At 37.1% G+C, this 21,760-nt stretch overlaps 1 protein-coding gene across 7 annotated transcripts in view; it reads left to right on the forward strand.

The window, feature by feature from the left end:
* LOC149811826 (vacuolar protein sorting-associated protein 26A) overlaps window positions 1-21,760 on the forward strand; it is a 142,803-nt gene that overhangs the window by 63,070 nt on the left and 57,973 nt on the right. For all 7 annotated transcript variants that reach the window (XM_089993944.1, XM_089993940.1, XM_089993943.1 and 4 more), the window contains 3 exons: window positions 6,886-6,930; window positions 7,495-7,550; window positions 7,636-7,811. In XM_089993944.1, coding sequence (XP_089850070.1) covers window positions 6,886-6,930; window positions 7,495-7,550; window positions 7,636-7,811 — 277 coding nt within the window. The remainder of the gene's footprint in view (window positions 1-6,885; window positions 6,931-7,494; window positions 7,551-7,635; window positions 7,812-21,760) is intronic.

The raw sequence follows: 21,760 nt of genomic DNA on the forward strand, positions 1-21,760 counted from the left end.
ATTCCCGATTCGCTCCTAAGTGGTCCCACACTTCCCACTTCCTAAAATTTTGAAAGTACCTCGCTTCCCGCTTTCCGTATCGCTTCCTGCTTTCCATATCGCTCCCGCTCCCGCTTCCTCAACTGGCAACCGTGGGTGAAACTCTTCACCCACTCTCCCTCTTTTATACCCAAGAGATATGGGTTTGGACTTTGGATTTATTCAATCCAAACCCATATCTTATAAAAGACATACAAATTTGATTTTTAATATATATATATATATATATATATATATATAAAAATATATATTTATATATAACCACCTGCCCTAGTACCCAAATTTTTTGAGTTTGTCGTGTCATATCTTCAAACCCACACCTTGTACTCATGTGACATATAAGAAAACTATTATTATGGAAGAGCACACATTATTCAACTCTTGTGCTTATTGTAATTGGCGAAACTAACTAATAAAAAACATTATGAAACTTCTTTTTTTTAAGGCTTACTACCTAGAAATGACATTACTTTTTTTTTGTTTTTTACTCTTTAATGTTTAGTTTCGAACTCTTTTGATATATGTGATGGATAGATTGTTATAGCATCATAATTATAGCTTTTATATTTGATAATTGTTACATATTTATTCATGCTCAATTTATTTCATAATTAAGTTTACTTAATATTGTAATTTGATTACTTAAATGAGTTTTATTTCTCTTTGTGGTCATATTTTAAAATTTTTTATAGTTATTTTATTTCTGTATTATGTGATTGTTATAGTTTGTTTACTCAAAACTTTTTTCTTTTGTTTGTTATCTAATGTGTCTCTTTAATAGTAAACCGTTTGTTTTGTTAGTTGTTAGTTTGTTACAATATCGTTTCACATGTTTTAGTAGTACATGTGTATGTTTAGTTATTCATAATGCCTAAATTCAAATTTCTTTTTTTCTATTTTATTCTTTGCTTTTTCTAAATTTTTATTTTTTTATGCAACTTTTTTATTTTTTATAATTTGTCAAATGGGAGTTTTTTCGTATCTTACGATGTAATACAATCCACCCATATTGTCAGCCCTTTTGGTACTGTAACGACCCCAATCCAGACCCTTTTAAAAATGCGGATTTTTTTTTTTTCTAAAGAGTTGCAGAAACCTTCCCAGAGATCTGGGGTCCTCACAGTTCCACTTTCCATTGGATAGCCCATCCACCACAAACGAAGTTGCAATTATCATCCATATCAACCAACTAAAACTCTTTTATTAATGAGTAATAAAATTTCAAAGACAAGGTTTTCTTCAACTGAAAGTAAAGTAACAATTGCAGAATTTAAAAGAACTGAAAGACAAAAGAAAGAGCCACAATATCCTCTACTGAAGCTGACAAGTCCAAGTATAACTCATCCATCCCCAGATGCATGTCCAACTTCACTGTTCACCATTTCCTGTGAAAAACCAACAAAGTAGGGTGTCAGAACCGAAATTCTAAGCACAGCTACTTCTAAAGAAACCAGATGAGAGAAAGAACATGGATAAGATTTCATGCAGTGATTTGAGTGAGTGCAGATATAAAATTTTCAACATCTAAATTTCCATAACTACCAATGATTTCATTTACTCACCAATCAATAACAGTAAACAATGTCATATATCAACAACTAAATAACCAACCTTTCAGCATGATTTCACGAAGTAAAGCGTATGCTACCACCAAATGATGTCATGATATCAAGAATGATTCAAACATGCATGATCTAATGCATAACAGAAAAATGCATGATTATGTGCAATGCATGATTTCTTCTGTTATCTTTCATTTAAGTTCCATCTTTCCATATGCATGCCCTATTAGATGCACACATCTTTAAGTTCATCTTTTTAATTACCGTGGCCCGCGGATACACCAAACGGGTACAAACCCCGAGGTCAAGTAGGTTCCCAGGGTAGCTTAATACACAATTTGTATTTTATTACTGGGTTCCAACTTAGCCCTCGACCGATATCAGGAAACAACACCATCCATCGGAATATTAGACCTCCACATCTAATGTCGGGGACACAAGGGACACCCTACGCCCACAAGTGCCACTTCCTTGGTACCATAAACTCACAGCTCTGACTAACACACCACTCCCGGGTAAAGTGGCGGATTCTCCCTAAAACCGTGGCCAGGAGAAGAACCTCAATATCGGGTTCAGGGGCAACAACGCACACGGAGTTTTTGTATCCTCACAGTCTCCCCAAGACCGGATATCCAAGATTCTCATACTCCAGATGAGATATCCCAGAATGTATATTACACTGTTCTTATTCTTTATTTATATTTAAAGTTCATTCTTTAAGTTTGCAACACTATATGCAAAAGTAAAGTGAAAACCCTGCATCCTCCCTTGCAGGGACCCATTCGGGACTCCAGCCTGTGTAAACACATAGAACAGTGTAGTAAAGTGTCAAACCATCTTATGTGGTTTAAGTGATGCTGTTAAAAACATAAATAAAAGAAAACCCACCCCACGGCACTCCAGGCCGATGATGGTCAAATTTGGCCATCGGTGCATCACATAATAAAACCATAACAGTATTTCCTTTATAACACTAAGCCAAAATGCCAAACAACATACATCTTCATGCAAATATAAACCCAAACATATGCATGTCATAATTCATTCATATGCATTTTCAACATGTGTGTGTTACCTACATCACATATGGGTCTTAACCAATCCATGGTTTCTTTAAGTGTGTGAGTGTACATGTACCATTTCAAGAAGAATTATCAATAATTGGATCATGCTCACATTCTTATCATGTATACACTTGTACCAAAGCAATACATTTTAACAAAAAATCAACTATTTCCCATGTTACAAATTCTACAGCACAAGCACCGATGCCCCGGTACCTTTAAACCCGTAAGCACACAACCATTAAGTTTAAAGTTATCTTTAGATTTATCTTTCAATGTGCATAAATTATCAGCTCCAAATACCCGCCTCGGGTATCTAAGCCATCTTGTCCATTCGGCAAGGCATGTGTCTAAATTTCTCATAAGCAATTAGAGAATTACAGCCCATTGATTCCTTAGAGAGTATGCCATCTCGATTACAAAAGTTTTTAAGAGCATGGTTATATACCCCTTCCTCAATACCCACACATATTCCAGAATTTACACATTTATGCAGTCACAAACTATTTCAGAATACAAGTATTTTACTAGGCAACTAACCTTTCAAGCGTACGGCTCATTCATACATTTGAAACAGTAGACATGCATCATAGCAGGGTTTTGAATACAAGGGAAAAGTAGTACAATATGCATCTGATTACCCAATACCATGTGTAGTTAATTTCAGAGTCTTTGCCTCTTACAGTCTTAATAAATCCCTGACCTAAATGAATATATTTTTATATAGATCTGTGACCATTAAGGTTTCATTTGCTCAACAAAATCTCAATACGCCCGAAGCATTATAGTAGTGTAAAGGTAAAGAGTTCTGACTTAATTACATTAGATAGATACAAATGACAATTATTCATTCAGCCAGCATATTCAATTCTTTCTAATACTACATGCTAATTTTATACACCTATCCTACTGTATGAACAGGGATGACCCCAGTTCTCAGACTATTCAATAATAGGATGCTATCTTGCGGCTAAATCCAAACCAAGCAATCCTGGTAATAAGAAAACTGATCACTTTCTACACAAGTTAATCCTCATAACTAAATTAATGAATCAAAAGATTATGATAAATATTTGACCAGCATCTGCAAATACAATCTGCCTTAAATCTAGACATATTTACACAGTTTACCACATAAAACCCGAAATCACTTACCACAAGGTCTCAAGGGATATGATGGAGAAAAAGAAGAAGAAGGGACTGCTCTAAATGAAATACAGAAGTCGGTATGCTATTTCAAGCCATATGCCAACAGTCTAGATCATTGAGAGAAAAATCCAAATACACCTCCAGAAAACAGAGTTTGAATACTTAGTGGAAAAGAAACAACCGTAATGAAAGTTACTACTATAACGGCATACAAAGATTACAAGGATATCCCCGAGAAAGATTATGTTAGCATACAAATGTAACAAAACCAAACCACCAGCGAATCTGACAGTATGTCATTACAAGAATTTATAACACAACTAGGAAAAGATCTACACAAGCCGAGGTACAGGCCAGCTCCCAGCTAACTGGGTCAGCTGGGCCTGCTATGGCCTGGTTCAAAAGGTGCACAACACCCAAAATAAACAGACTTCGGTTTCCTCTTTCCCTTTAGTATTTAGGTTATTGGGTCCCAAAACAGAAATCACCCAAAAATTGGGGTTATCCATTTCAAAGAATCGGAAATCCCACGAATGGGGCTAGTCCGATACCACAACCAAACCCCAAATCGTTTGGGCTAGGAATTTTTGCAACGTAGGGATAGGTAAGAAAAATCCCCAAATCGATTTGGGATGAACTTTGCTACAGTTTAGGGTTAGGTACAATGAATCCTCAAATCGTTTGGGTTTTCGAAATGGGGAAACAACCTAATCCCCGAATCCTCCCCTCAACCCACCCATGGAATCGAACCCACGTTCGATTCCTCACCCCGAGTCCAAGAAGTACCGTACCTGATTCCGATGGGTTTCCCGGCGATCGAAGGCTGGGGACGCAAAGGTAGGGCCGCGACTGACACTCCTTGTTGCTGCCGCGACAGGGGGGTACTCGTTGCAGTCGCTGATGGCTGCTGGTTGCCGCAGCTCGCCGGCGAACTCCTCCTCTCCGATACACACTGACAGAGAGAGAGAGAGACGGGGGAAAAGAGATGGGGGAGGAGAGAGTGCCCGAGTGAAGACGGAAAACCCCCCTCTCCACTCCTTTTATCGGCCCTCTCCATGCCGAGATGGGAGGGGTTGGTTACGCATTGCGTAACCCCCTCCTGCCCCCCTTTCCTTTTCTGTAACAAACCTATCGGGCAACCCTTATCGGGTTGCCCCTTTCTTTAAAAGGGCTGTTACACAGGGGGGCGTCTCGGGTCCGGACCCGAGACCCGTAACCCGGCCCCAATCGATATGGATCCACAAGTGGATCCAAATGGATCCACTGTGGATCCTCGAATTAAATTAGATTTTTTTAAAATTTTAAAATTTTATTTATTCATTATTATCATTAAATCAAGGTTTCAAATGAATAAATCCTAATTACCCCCCTTTATGGGTCCTGGATCTGCAATTTGGATCTAGGCCCAATTTGCAAAATTTTATAAAATTTTCGGGTTTTACAGGTACTGTTCCAATACGATAATTAACACATTGCTCTCATATAATATTTTCTTTTAACTTTTAATGTTATCATGTTTTTGACTTTTTATATCACAACAAATACGTGAACAATATGTTTTAGTTGAAGAAACATAATATACATTCATTCCATAATCAATTTTCTTTTTGCTTTTCATTTGATTCCTCTTTTGCTTCCCATCCTTTTCCCCTTCGCTTTTGGTTTGTACAGTCGTCTACCTTCACTCATTCTTTTCCTGACATTCGCTATCCCCCGACCCTTGTATGTAGAGGCCTTTGTTGACTACACAAAATCAAGAGGGTCTTGATAGACACTGGTGCAAGCCTTACTAGAACCATTATAAGGCCTTCCTCCACAAAGGACTCGGGATCACCATATAGTGTTAATGCCCGGCGCTCCACCGTGAACAAGTTTCCAACCGCAAGATACCTCCGTGCTGCCTTCCTGGCCCGTTCCAACATCTAAAATCAATCCACTACAATATCGTAAAACTATTGGTCGTTTCACTTCTTCCATCATAAGTAAGATGGGGCAGTTTGTAATGGACTGTTCAATCAGGTGTTGTGAAGTTTGGTAGCATTAAAATGGGCGGTTCCGACATGGCTTGCTTGAGGCATTGGAATGCCTCATCGACTTGGGCCGACCAAACAAATCCATCCTTTCCTGGTAAGGAGAACCTTGTTCGTCTTTCCAACAGGACGGGGGAACTCTGACAGCCGCCGGGAACCAGTCAAGTCAAAACATTGAACTAACATAAGAATAACAAGTTTAGAAGAAAATTATCGAAAAATATATACAATACAGAAGGGAAGATTCACAGATAAGTATAGCTTTAGTAAATAAAAAACTACTTCCTATGTCACAGATGGTCCTCGCTGTTATGCAAGTGACTCATTGATATCACCGATAGTTAGGTTTGTGTCAAAAGGGAGCCTTCCATCCAATCAAAAAGCACGCCACCCTCCTTTTTCTTTTGGAACCCATTGAGGGGGCCCACATTCAGGTGGTTCCACTAAAAATACCGTATATTAGAATGGGACTGCTGCCCGGAAATGAGAAGAAAGACTGGGTTAGCATTTCTTCATCGTTGTGCTTAGTGCCCATATGGGACGTCATATATTTTCAAGGGCATCCCCCAAAACAAAAAAAACAAAATCTGTTTCCACCCAACATAGATGGATTGCCCGATACACATCGCACCTTAGGAAAGTCCACTTGGGATAGGTGTGATAGCCGAACCGAGTGTTGAGGTTTGGTTGAAAAGGCAGCTACAGTACCTAAGGAACCCGACAAATTCAGAATTGGAATCGGGGGATCCTCTTTTTCTTTAGTTGATTCTTTCGTCACACTGTGATATTTCGAAACATTGATGCAAGAACAATTGGATGATGAAAAAACTTTAAGAGATTGGCCTGGGCTGCCCTGAACTCTTGCTTCGTGAGTCCCTCCATTGCTAGAGCCGCTCCGCTCCCCGCCTTGGTGAATTACATGAGCTAGCAAACATGCAAGCCATTATTGTTGAATGCCAGTCAGATTTGCTGACTATAAATTTGTTGTAAATATATGTTTTCCTTTGTATCTGAAATTTCATCTGCTTTCTTTATTTTCAGGTCCGTAACTATACTCCACTTCCATCAATCAATAACAGTATCAAGGTCTGTATTGATGGTATTTATGGTTTAATCTACCAGAAACTTTGAGCAAAGATACTGTTTTTTATTATCCTGGTTAGTCAATTCCCTTTTAGGGCACGTTTGTAATGCCCTGTGAAAATTAGATTTTTTTCACGATCCTGTAACCGCAATTCACAATCAGGCACTTTGCCAAGTCTTACAAACATTAGAAAGTGCAAGTTGTGATTGTAATTCTCACTTGAGAATGCTCCTCCCTTGAAACTTGAGAAAGTTGGTCACAAGACCTACCTTCCAACCAACTTTCTCAAGCTTCAACTTTCTCAAGTATGATGACTCATCCTACCTGTGACCAAAGCAAACATGCCCTTATTCTTGCTGAGAGTGATTTGAAGGCACACGGTGTCGTTATTTCTAAAATGAAATAATGTATCATTATCGAGGATTTTGCAAAGGTTCACAAATCTAAATAAAATCTTGTTGCTTTTTCCATGAGCATAGTGAATCATCTGCCTAAAAAGCAACTATCTTTCCATGCTGATCCTGTAATTGATCATTTATCTGATCAGTTCTATTATTCTTGTCCAGATGGAGGTTGGAATCGAGGATTGTCTTCACATTGAGTTTGAATATAGTAAAAGCAAGTAAGTTCCGTTATTTTCTTTCCAAGTACAAACTGAAATTTTATATATGGGCAGAGTTCAGCACAGGATTTTTTGCTGCATCCAGGTATCACCTTAAGGATGTTATCATTGGCAAAATATATTTTCTTCTTGTGAGAATCAAGATTAAGAACATGGAACTTGAGATCAGACGCCGGGAATCAACTGGTTCTGGCCCTAATACATATGTTGAAACAGAAACCCTTGCAAAATTTGAGTTGATGGATGGTGCTCCTGTCCGAGGTATGCTCACGATGATATCTCTGTCGACAGTACCCGTTTAGTTACCATAGTTTATTCCTTGCATTATTTTCCATTTTCAGCTGCATAATCATTTGAAGCAAACTTGTCTAGGTATCAGAGGTTCATGGCGGATGCAATCTGAAATCTGCATGATACCTCTATGTGACGGCTGTATATTCATGTTTTCTTATTTATTGCTTTGCATGGCTGCAAACTGATGTGAGCATCAAATATGGCAATTGATAGTCTTTGTTTCTAAGAGCTTCATTACTTGGTCTTATTTGGGGTTAGAATCTGCCTTTATCATATATCAGAAGCATGGTGCATCAGATAAAAACATGGTCCATTATGAATTATACATTTCTAAGTTGAATATAATTACTTGGGTTCCAGTTCTTTAGCATATTGCTGCATAGTAATGCTACTAGTTGTAGTCATAGATACAATAGGATGCCTTCAGTGCAGTTTAGATGCGACTCACTTAAGTGGGCTTTCACAGTCTGTGGAAATGCTGAACAAATAATGATATTTTGACCACTTAGGTGAATTTGGATATGGTTTTGACCAGGCTTGACTGAAAGCATTTGTTGATTTTGTTCATTAGGGTGATGGAGCAATAGTTTCATAGTGGTCTGACCACTTCTGCAAAAATATCAAATGGAGTATTACCCATCAGGGATCTGCTGGGGCTAACACCCTGCTGGAGAACCGGGGTATTCAAATGCACCCTGACAATTTTGGTTCCTGAGGGGCAGGGATTTGAATCACTGCCTTATGGTTAATCCAGTAACAACATAATTAGCTCATAAAAGGAAAAAACAATTAATTGAAAACAAGGGACTTGAGACTTGAGACAAACGGATAAACCTTCTCAACAAGAACATCATCAGACACCTGAGAATTCTACAGATCCTTGGGGGCCATTTTGTTGCCCAAGATTTGACAAGTTTATCCAGGTAAATTTGTCAAAGAACATTATTTTACTTGTTTTGACCTAAAAGCATAAAATATATTTTGGAAAATTTGTTGCCCGAGGGGCAGCAGGGATTGGAATCACTGCCTTATAGTTGACCCAGTAACAACATAATTAGCTCATAAAAGAAAAAAACATAATTAGCTGGAAACGTGGGACTTGAGACTTGTGTCAAACGGATAAACCTTCTCAACGAGAACATCATCAGACACCTGAGAATTCTACAGATCCTTTGGGGGGCATTTTGTTGCCCAAGACTTGACAAGTTTATCCAGGTAAATTCGTCAAAGAACATTATTGTACTTGTTTTGACCTAAAAGCATAAAATATATTTTGGAAAATTTGGTGCCTGAGGGTCTGGGATTTGAATCACTGCCTTATAGTTGACCCAGTAACAACATAATTAGCTCATAAACGGAAAAAACATAATCAGATGGAAACCTGGGACTTGAGACAAACGGATAAACCTTCTCAACGAGAACATCATCAATTCTACAGATCCTTGGGGGCCATTTTGTTGCCCAAGACTTGACAAGTTTATCCAGGTAAATTTGTCAAACAACATTATTTTACTTGTTTTGACCTAAAAGCATAAAATATATTTTGGAAAATGTGCAAAAGAGAGGTGCTTTACAGTGAAATAGGCTGGAGCTCAGGAGCGTTAAAATGTATTGTGTATATGCCATTTGTATTCATTTGTATTTTGTATGTATATCTATGTCACATGGGTGCGGGTACGGGTGCGACACGGGTGCGGCGCAATTTCAAAGACACGGCTATATATATATGTATATATATTTTTAAAAAAATATATCTGCTAATGACAGACTTTGCAGCTGCACAGTCTGCTAAAGACTGTGCTGCTGCACAGTCTACTAAAGACAGATTGTGCAGCTGCAAGACTGTGCAACTGCACAGTATATACATTTTTAAAAAAATATATAAAAAGATTGATTTTTTTTAGTTTTTATAATTCTTCTGCCCTAAAAAATGAACAAAAATAGACTCGGTCAAAGTTGACCGAGTCCAAAATGTGGACGGACTCAGCCCCGGTGCATTGACTGAGTCCGACACTTGGTTGACCATGTCCGCCTCGTGTCCGTGTCTGCACCCGTGTCGGGGCGTGTTGACGTAGGTGTGTCGACCTTGTAGCCGAGTCCGTGTGACTTAGATATATATATATATACATATTGTTAAAAAGTATATATATATATATATAATTATATATAATATATGTATATTTATATATATTTTCTCTTTTTATTTTTTATTTTTCCTTTTTTAGTTTGTCTATTTTATTTTGAACTAGACTCAAAACTAGTCAACACTTTGATGTTGACTAGTTTAAAGAGCTGTTGGAGCTAGTCCAACGACTACAAATAGAGCGGTTGGACTAGCACCAACGACTCTCTTTGAGTCCATTCAAGGCCTCTCTCTTCCTCTCTCTAATGTGTGTAAATAGGGGTAACTCCCCTCTCTTTGGATTAATGCTTTTTAAGCATTTTATATGATTGAAATAAAGATTATTATTTTTTACTCTTGAGCCTTGGGTTTTAGTTAATGTGTCTTTAGTAGACACTTGTGAGCATTTGTGCTTTTGTTAAAAGTCTTCATTTCATTACATGGTATCAAGGCTATCAAGCTCTTGGATCTTGGAAAGTTGCTACCTTGACTTATGTGCCATTGAAGCAAAAAGTTGTCTCTTCTCTTTTTCGGTAATTCAAGTATTCTTGTGTCTACATAGTTAAAGAAAGGAGTGGTTCGTTGACTCTACTCAAGCTTCGTATAATCGTGTTTGTGCCCTTGTTCTTTTTCTTCTTTCTCATTCTTCTTTCTTTTATCTTTTTTTTTTCTCTCTCATCTTCTTTCTCTCTCTTACCCTTGTAAGAATGGATGGCAATAATAAAGTTACCATCATGCCCATTAAACTAAATGATACCAATTATGTAATATGGGCTTCAATTATGAAACACCACATTTGGGGAAAGGGGTTGTGGGGGTTTGTAGATCTTTTCAATTCAGAACAAAAACTAATCCTCATAAAAATAGATAAATGAGAAAGATGTACCCCTCGCAAAAGGAGAAAAAACTAAGGTATTAGCTACATATCAGAAAAAAATGGAAAGAATGGAGGATGGGGCATGCCAAGATCATGTCTTGGCTAATTAATAGTGTAAATATCAAGAAATGCTCTAGTCTTGTAAAGTTTGAGCATGCCAGTAAGGCTTGGGAATACCTTTAAAATATGTATTTCGTTAAAGATATTGCACATGCGTGTAATCTATAAGATAAACTGCGAACTATGACCCAAGGAGACAAAAGTATTAGAGAATACTATAATGAGTTGTCTGAACTTTGGGAAGAGTTGACTCTTCTTGAGCTAAAGTGGCATTGTCCGGAAGATATCGAGCTTTGTCAAAAACAACTTGATATAGAACACTTTTACCCCTATGTGGACAAAAACAAAAAACAAAAAAGATAAAAAATAAAGTGCAAAATAATTACAAAAATAAAAAACAAAATAACAAGTACCCCTATCGGGTACTTGTGAAATGTCTAAAATACCCCTAGTGGGTATATTTAGACAATATATATATATATATAGATTACACATGTATTTTAACACTCTCCCTCAAGCTTTACGGGGATATGACCGAAAGCTTGTTAAGGAGAAACAAAAAACGAGGAGCAACAAGGGCTTTAGTAAAGAAGTCTATCAACTGGTACTCGGATGTGACAAAAGGAAGTGTTATGGTTCATCTTAGGAATTCATCACGCACGTAATGACTGTCCATCTCAATATGCTTAGTACACTCATGAAAGGTGTGATTGCTTGCGATATAAATTTCGCTTTTGTTATCACAACACATCTTGGAAGGAGTAGAGATGACAATGCCCATATCACTAAGAAGACTCCTTAGCCATACAAGTTTCATGGTTGTAGTGGCCATAGCACGATATTCTGCTTCCGTTGAGGACAATGATACTTTATGCTGCTTCTTGCATCTCCAAGAAATCATAGAGTCACCTAAGAAAACACAGAAACCCATAGTTGAGACTCGGTCATTGGGATTTCCTCCTCAATCCACATCAGTATAAGCAATTAAATCAAGTGATGAAGAGGAGGAAAGAAAAACTCCCTTAGTTATGGTGCTTTTGATGTATCTGACGATCCTTAAGAGTGCACTCATGTGCACGGTTGTAGGTGCATGTTGAAACTGACTGACTGAGTGGACGACATGAGCTATGTCTGGCCGAGTGATGGATAAGTAGGTTAGAGACCCAACAAGTTGCCGATAGGGAGTAGGATCCTCGAGAGGTGTTTCATCTTCCAATCTTAACTTCGCATTGATGACTTCAGGGGTTTCTATCTTCTTATCATCAGAGATATCAGACTTGGAACAAATGTCAGCAACAAGTTTCATCTGAGAGAGAATGAGTACACCACTTCAATTCCTAAAAATTATCTTAAGAAACCAAGGCCAGACATGTCAAAATTTTCTTTTAAAACTTTCTTAATATCATTAATTCCTTGCTCATCACTTCCAGTGATGATCATATCATCAACATAAAGTAGTAAAACAACTACTGAAGACCCTGCACTTTTCACAAAGAAAGCAGTGCCAGTATAACATGAACGAAAATTCAAACTTGTCATTACATTACTAAATCTATCATGCCAAGCCTTTGGGGCTTGTTTTAAACCATATAATGTCTTTTTAAGTTTGAGAATTTTATTTTTACCAATACATACTCCTGGTGGGGGATCCATGTAAACTTCTTCATTTAATTCGTCATTTAGGAATGCATTCTTAACATCTAGTTGATAGATAGGCCATTTTTTGACTGACGCAACTGCGATAAGAGTCCTAACACTAGTCATCCTAGCTACAGGTGCGAAGGTTTCTTCATAATCTATACCATATTCTTGAGCATATCCTTTAGCTACTAACCAGACTTTATAACGTTCTAATGAACCATCACTTTTAGTTTCAATTTTGAAGACCCATCTACATCCAATCGATTTCTTTCCAGTGGGTAACAAAGTTATTTCCCAAGTTTTTGCCTTTTCAAGGGCACTAAGCTCTAAGTTCATAGCTTCAACCCATTGGGGAATGTTTTTGGCTTCATTATAGTGTGAAGGTTCATGAAATGAGTGCAACACAATTAAACACGCTCTATACCTTGGAGTTAGAGACTCATAGGAAACAAACCTATTAGGAGGATTGGAGATTCGACCGGATCTCTTTAAAGAGGTTTCTTCTATGCTGGATCCTTGAGAGTATTTTTCTAAGGCACTCATTTGAGCTTGTTGACCACGCCTAACATAGGTTTGGATTGGCCTATCACTTTCATCTACAACATTGTCAAGAGGAATATCCTCTAGGTCATTCAAAGACGCATTGGAGATTTCCTCTTCTTGAGGAGTCTCATCTTCTTGGGAGAGAAGATCAAATAAAAAGGCATATTCACTTTCGTCAATATCTTTAGTTTTGACAAAACCATTTTCATTTTCCAAAAAAGTTACATCTTTGGATACATAGAGTTTGTTATTTTTCAAGTCAAAACATCTATAACCCTTTTGATTTTCTCCATATCCCAAGAAAACACATTCGATAGCTTTAGGAGATAATTTGTCCCTTTTATGTGTAAGGATAAAACATTTACACCCAAAAATTCTTAATCTATTGAAATCGGGTGTTCTTTCAAATAGTTTTTCATATGGAGATGTATTTTGTAAGGATGAAGATATCATTCTATTTATTAAGTAAGTTGAGGTTAAGGCGGCTTCGGCCCAAAAACTCTTTGGAATTTCCTTGGAAATAAGGAGTGTCCTAGTGGTTTCCATGATATGTCTATGCTTTCTTTCGGCCAAGCCGTTTTGTTGAGGATTTCTAGGACACGATATTTGATGACAAATTTCATTCACTTCTAAATAATTTTGAAATTCATTTGATAGATATTCTCCACCCGAATCGGATCTAAGAGTAGCGATATTACTTGAAAGTTGATTTTTAACTATCATATGAAATTTTTTGAAGAAGTCAAAGACTTCGGATTTTAAATTGAGAAAGTAGATCCACACATACCTAGTGTAGTCATCAATGAAAGTAACGTAATAGGAGTACCCTCCTTTAGACATAACCGGGGAAGGACCCCAAACGTCCGAATGGACTAACTCAAAAGGTCTTTTGGACACAAAAGTTCGGTTTGGAAAATGAGTGGATTTCATTTTGCCAAAAATACAACTCTTCCAAACAAAATGTTTCTCGTTACAAAATTTCTTTCCAAATGGAAATGAGTACATTTTTGAGAAACTTGGATGTCCAAGTCTTTGATGCCAAATTTCAATATTTTTATCTTGGACATGGTTACAAAAAGAGTTAGTGGGGAGTTTCAAGTTGCTCATATAATAGAGATCTCCCCTCCTATGGCCTTGCCCAATCTGCTTCTCGGACCGGAGATCCTGTATAGAGCAATCCTTAGTTGAGAAAAAGATTTCACATCCATGATTACATATTTGAGCAACAGAGAGGAGATTTAAATTAAGTTGAGGTACAACTCTCACGTTTGGCACAAAGAAATCTTTGAAAAAGTTTAAAGTTCCAAAACTTTTTACTTGTAAAGATGTACCATCGACAGTTGAAACATAGGAGTTTTTATAGTTATTACACAAATCGGAAAGCTCATTTTCAAGCGGGGTCATATGAAAGGAAGCTCTAGAGTCAAGGATCCAAGAAGACATACCTGGAGGAGAGGAAAAAGCTATGGTGGCACCCGAGGTTGATGGTATCTTGAGTAGAGTTTGTAGTGCTTCCGATAGTTGAGCAAGAGAAAAAGATTCCTTCCCTTTGATTGTTTCCTCTTTCTTTTGAGTAGCTTCTTTAACGGAAGCAACCTTATTTTTAGGTGCTTCATTCAACTTAGGGCAATTAGGTCTTATATGACCCTGTAATACCCATGATTTTTAGGCATTTATTTAAACATATTATAATATATATATATATATTTCATAACAGAGGGATTTGGGCTTGGGATCCAAATTTCAGATCCAGGACCCATAAAGGGGTTTTTTGAATAAATTTACCTCGTAAATTTGATATGTATGTATGAGTATAATAATTTCTAATTAATTAAATAATTTGGAGAATAATTATTTAATAGGGGTGCGTAGATGGGTATGGGATCCACATACCGGATCCATATACCTATATATATTTTAATATATATATATATATATGAGTATAATCATAAATAAATAAAATTAATTTTTTTGGGAATAATAATTAGTATAAAAACTAAGTATTTAAGGTTGGACCCGTGATTGGACCCAAATGGATCCAACATGTGGATCTAAGATCTATAAAGTGGTCTTTATATTCACATCTATAATAAAACTAATAATAATAATAATAATAAGAGGAAGAAATAAATAAAATTTTAATTTTTTTTAAATTTATCCGAGGATCCACTGTTGGATCCATTCGGATCCAACTTGTGGATCCATATGGTTTGGAGTCGGGTCCGAACCCGACCCACCATGTGTAACACCCTTTTTAAAAGATAAGGGTTGCCCGATAAAACCCTAACAGATTCCAGAAAGGGGGGTCTTGGCCGATAAAAGGGAGTGGAGAGGGGCTCCTCTTCACTCGTCTCTCTCTCTCGTTCCTCGTCTCTCTCGCTGTCTGTGTGCGTGCGCCGGAGGGTAGAAGATCGCCGGAAAAAGCTGCGGCAACCCACATCCACCATCGCCGACCTCCAGCGAGCACCCTGTCACGGCAGTGAGAGGAGCTTCACCAGCCGGCTCTGCTTTGCGTCCCCAGCCTCCGATCGCCGAAAAAACTTCAAAAAGGTACGGGTTCCCCTCTTGATTCTGAATGAGAAAGAGGGTGCATATTTGCTTTTCATGGAATATTTTAGGGAAATCATTAGAGAGAGGCAGATTTTGGGGTTTGAGGTGTCAGAAACCCCAAAATGACAGTTTTGGGGATTTCGGACCGTTGATGGGTGGAGTTTCGGGTTGTTGAACTACGACTCTCTGACCTTAGGGAGGAAGGTATACACTGACAAAATCCTTTTGAATAAACAACTCCATTACCGAAACTTTAAAAATAAAATAAAATATAATAACCATTTCAGACAAAAATTCAAATTCCGAATTTAGCATCAACCAAGGAACGTCTGAATCTCATATAGATAGGATTTTTTGGTGGTTCAGCTATGCTATCAATTTGTTAGTCTCTCATCGTATAGGGGGGGGCAAGAAGCTTAGATTTGATGAAAATGATGGTGAATATTGATTGTAGGCTTTATGTTACAATTTTAATGGTTAAGTAATTACAACCACTTGTTATGTGTAAATGGTGTATTAAGTTTAATAACAGTTTGTGATTTCTATGTTAAGTGCATTGTCTGCTCGATTTCTTTTGAAGGATTCAGTGTTTATCTGTGTTCAGTACATAACAGATTTTTTTTTCGTTATGATTCAATTGCCAAACCCAAGACTCACGTGTGTACCTTGGGTATTTTCTTCTTACATACTGTTAAAATAGCAAAAGTATAGTAAGCAGCTTCTGTGTGAATCCAAGAATGAAAATCGACGACTATGGGTTCACTTTAGAAATTTTCAGGTTTAAGCAAGTTAAAACAAAAGTATACATGTATTTCCTATGGTGATCCTAACTGTGAATAAACCAAGTCTCTAATATAGTCTTCTGCACAAACCCTTGAAACCCAACCGTCGCCGACCCCGGTCGCTGGCTGTAGATAGGCACTACACAAGAAAAAAAAAAGGGATTAATTAGTTTTGCGAGTGGTTCGGATGGACATGTCGGGTTCTGTCAGGCCCAGTCTAGCCCTCGGCTGGACTGGTACCGGCCTTGACAGACCTGCCAAGTGGGATATATCTATCTATCTATCTATATATATATATATATATATATGTTTCTTTGTGCGTTTAAAAGCTGCAGACTTTGCAAGGTGCATGTAATTCAATACTTTTATTCACATGTGTTAACTTATATGATTTACTTTAGCATTTTATTATTTCAGGATTTGGGTTCAAATGCATGCGTAGCGAAAAAAAAATATAGGAATGTGTATTGTCATGGGATTAAATTTCCGGATTTCGTTAAGTTTGGTTGAAATATCTTTATGCATGCAACAAAATAAAATTTGCACATGCTTGCATTTAGTATGTAATGGGTTACCCGAACTGGTATTGCATAATTGAATTTTCATGTGCATGAAGATAATGAAATTTATATGCTATTACATGATCATAATGGCATGAGTGTTTGTATGGGTTGATGGGTTTACACTTGGTTTGATTCATGCCAGAGAATGACACTGCACACATGTCTAGGCTGTTTATAACATGCATGTTCATGGTAGTAATGTGTAGTCGTTTCTTATGTATGTAAAGACCAGAAACCATCATGCCTTGCATGTAGTCAGTGACATGATTCGTAAATAGAAGCATGCAATTAACCTGGATATATGTGAACTCGTGCATATGCTTATGAGTTTATTGTCTCACACACATCTCGAAAGTTTGCATACACGAATGCGCATTGAAAAGCATGTGAAAAAAATGCATAAGTGGCATACTCTTTATGATTTTTGCTTATGAATGCAGTGATGATCAAATTGGATCATCAGGGCTGGGTGAGCCTCGAGAACCAGTTGTTCTCTGTTTTAGTTATTTTGATGCATTGCAACAAATCAAATGTGATATTATTGTTTTACCGCATTGTTCTATATTGTCACAGGCTGTGGTCCCGTGAAAAGCTTAGCATGCTGATGTGAAAACTTAGGTTATTAATTCTGCATATAAATTTGCAAATGTAAAAGAGATGAATTAATAACCAGATAAAAGAAAGTAAAGAACAGTGTAATTCATTTTCTCCTTGATGTCCCTGCTTTAGCGTGGGAATCTTGGATGTTGCGGTTTGGGAAAAACCGTGAGGATACAAAAACTCCGTGTGCGTTGTTGCCCCTGAACCCGATATTGAGGTTCTTCTCCTTGCCACGTTTTTAGGGAGAGTGCCACTTTTTCTGGGGGTGGTGTGTTTTGACACAGCTGTTGTTGCTTTGGTATACCAATAAAGTGGCACCAGTGGATGCTGTTTTCCCTGATGTCCCCGACTTTGGATGTTGTTTTCCAAGGTTCCGATGGATGGTGCTGTTTCCTGATATCAGTCGAGAGCTAAGTTTGAAACCCGGTAATAAAATACAAATTGTGTGTGAAGTTACCCCAGGAACCCTACTTGACCTCGGGGACTGTACCCGTTTGGTGTATCCGCGGGCAATGATAAATTAAAAAGAGGAACTTAAAGATTGTGTGCATTTAATAGGACATGCATATGGTAAGATAGGAGCTTAAATGAAAGATAATAAGGGTTCATGCATTGCACATAAATCATGCATATTCTTGCTATGCATTAGTTCATGCATGTTTACCTGTTCACTTGGTTGTTATATATTGATCATTGCATGATATTGATCTCTTTTGCATTTAATTGCCTTATTGATTAAATTGTGATCAATGTTACTTACTTCGTGTTCCCTCATGTTCAATATTTAATTCTGCATGAATGGTTAATTGTCTTATGAATTGATTATAACCGTATTCCTCAAAATATTACATGGATCTTATTTATGATCTTTTTCTTATTTGATTCATTAGGGAAACCTGTACGCAGAATTCTTCGGATTTCTGACCCTCTCCTTTTATTGGTTTTCCCAGACACAGGTGATCAGTGAAATCGACTCGCTTCTGAGGGGATACGAGGGTCACATTTGTTTCAGACGGCTTCACTTATGGACATAGTAGCTCTACTTTTGTTTTCTTTTAATTTTTCTTATTTCCTGCAAGTTGTTATTTCACGTTGGATATTGAGTATGAGACTCTTATTGATTTATTAATAAGAGTTTAGTTGGTTGATTATGGATGATAAATGTAAGTTTGTTTGTGGTGTTTAGTTATCCAACTGAAATTGGAACTGTAAGGACCCCAGGTCTTTGGGAAGTTTTCCGCAACTCTTAGAAAAAAAAAATCCGCATTTTCAAAGGTACGAGTTGGGGTCGTTACAGACCCGGTTCTTGGCAATGATGGCAAATGGCTTTTCTATAGTTGCCATTATAATTATTTTGCCTTCCAAAATGTGGAGGTTTGTAGGCTTTCACATGGTTGCTGGGTTTCGATACAGCCAAAACATCATCTCCTCCTTTAATCATGCCAAGACGAGTTTCTTGTTGGCATATTTCGGCTATGACATCTTCCAAGGGAAGAGACTTAGATCTATGAAGAAGGGAAAATCTAACTTGTTCATATTCGGGCCTAAGCCCATGTAAAAATTGGAAAAAGTGCTCTTTTTCCATTTGTTCTCTCCTTAATTCCACATCCACACTAGAAACCCATTTTGGTTCTAGTAAAGATAGTTCATCCCATAAGGGTCCAAGAGTGTTAACGTAATCCCTTACACTCATTTCTCCTTGCTTGATAGTCCGAATTTTTTCTTGAAGAAAGAACTGACGAGCAAGGTCTTTTTGAGTAAACATACCTTTCATAAAGAACCATGCTTCATTAGCCATCCAAAACTTAGCAATGTTGGCGCAAATCTTGAGCTTCACATTGTTCATGAACCAAGCAAGAATCTTGGCATGCTTACTTTCCCAATCTTCCACTTTAGATTGGTGATCTTCAATGACCTTCATGCGGGCATTTCCTTCAAGAGCTTTTTCTTGATCACCATCCATCTTAGTGAGTTGGAGTTGAGGTTTCGGAATGGTGCCCATAACGTATCCCCAAAGTTTTTTACCTTTGAGGTTGTTCTCCATGGCGGCGGCCCACATCATGTAGTTGGAGCCATTGAGCTTGAAGGAGAGATCAATCTTTTGTTCTCCTTCCATTTAATCACTCACAAGAGGACAAACAAAGAGAGATACAACAAGGGAAAAAATATAGCTACACAACTAGCTATATTAAGAAGAAGAGCATACACAAGGCTCTGATACCATGTAATGAAATATGCAGGAAAACAAAGAGTGCGTTAAGCACTTACAATATCCACTAATGAACCAACAAAAGGGCTAACACCCAAACCCACAAGAGACAACACAACATAAAAATATAAATGTCTCTTATTGAAAAGAGAGAGAGCTCTCAAGAGTAGGGAATACAAGAGGGGTTCACCCCTATATATACACAAAAGAAGGAGAGGAGGGGTGGCCTTATGGCCTTAAAAGGAGAGCCACCTAGGGGGCTCCCCATGGAGTCGTTGGGAGCCCCCAACGGTCACAAATGTGATTGTTGGGGGCCCCATCGACTCCATGGTGGGGCCCCTTATGTGGACAAAAGCAAAAAACAAAAAAGATAAAAAATAAAGTGCAAAATAATTACAAAAACAAAAAACAAAATAACAAGTACCCCTATCGGGTACTTGTGAAATGTCTAAAATACCCCTAGTGGGTATATTTAGACAATATATATATATATAAATATATATATATATATATAAATATATATATATATATATATATATATATAAATATATATATATATATATATATATATATATATATATATATATATATATATATATATATATATATATATATATATAGATTACACATGTATTTTAACATCAATTACTAGACTTGATATAACACGTTGTACACACATCTAGTCAATTTCAACACACCTACTTTTGTTCACATGAGAGCAGTTTTGTGTATTATTAAATACATCGTCTTCTTTTTCACGAGGCCTCTTCTTATCTGCTTTATCTTAATTAGATTTAATTGCTTATGCTGATGTTGACTGGGGAGGTGATCTCAATAACAAACACTCAACCATTGGTTTTTGTGTTTTCTTAGGTGACTTCTTGATTTCGTGGCGGTTCAAGAAGCAACATAAGGTCTCTCATTCGTCAATCGAAGCTGAATACCAAACCATGGCCACCACGACGATGAAGATAGTCTGGCTTAGAAGATTGCTGACATGAAAGTTAAAGTGACAAAAGTATCACACATATGTTGTGATAACAAGAGTGCGATTTATATAGCCAACAATCGAATATTTCATGAATGCACCAAACATATCGAGATGGACTGTCACTACATCAGAGAGGAGTATCTACATGAGACTATTGATTTGCCTTATATTATATAAGAATACCAATTAGCAGATTTCTTCACCAAACCTCTCGTCGCTCCTAGATTTCATTTTCTCTTAAACAAACTTTCGATTATTGTACCGTAAGTTTGAAGGGGAGTGTAAAAAAGTGTATATAAATATAATTATATAATATATATTTATATATATATATATATATTCTCTTTTTATTTTTCCTTTTGAGTTCGTCCAGTTCATTTTGAACTAGACTCAAAACTAGTCAACACTTTGATATTGACTAGTTTAAAGAGCCGTTGGAGCTAGTCCAACGACAAGGCCCATTCAAGGCCTCTTTCTTCCTCTCTCTAATATGTATAAATAGGGGTAACTCCCCTTTCTTTGGATTAGTGCTTTTTAAGCATTTTATGTGATTGAAATAAAGATTATTATTTTTTACTCTTGAGTCTTCTCATTTGTGCCCTTTTGTGGGTTTTGGTTAATGTGTCTTTAATTTGTTGTGAGCATTTGTGCTTTTGTTGAAGGTCTTTATTTCATCACACACACAATGTTATCAAAAACGCGCCTTGAGGTGCAAAAGGCGTGCCTCACCTTGAGGTGCGGCCCTCTGTCCCTCAAGGCGCAAGCTTGAGGCGTAAAATTTATTTATTAATTAATTTATTTATTTTTTACAACAAGACTTCTGAGACATAATCAAAAATATTTTTGTAGGTTAATCTCATATATTTTCCAATTATTTCAGTTATGTAATAAGTTTCTTAGTATATTACTATATTTTAACTTTTGTTGGTTAATCTTGTATATTTTTCAGTTATTTCAGTCATGTAATTAGTTTTTTAA

This window comes from Nuphar pumila, chromosome 17 (genome assembly GCF_984573655.1).
Source record: "Nuphar pumila chromosome 17, dmNupPumi1.hap1.1, whole genome shotgun sequence".
Classification (NCBI taxonomy): domain Eukaryota; kingdom Viridiplantae; phylum Streptophyta; class Magnoliopsida; order Nymphaeales; family Nymphaeaceae; genus Nuphar; species Nuphar pumila.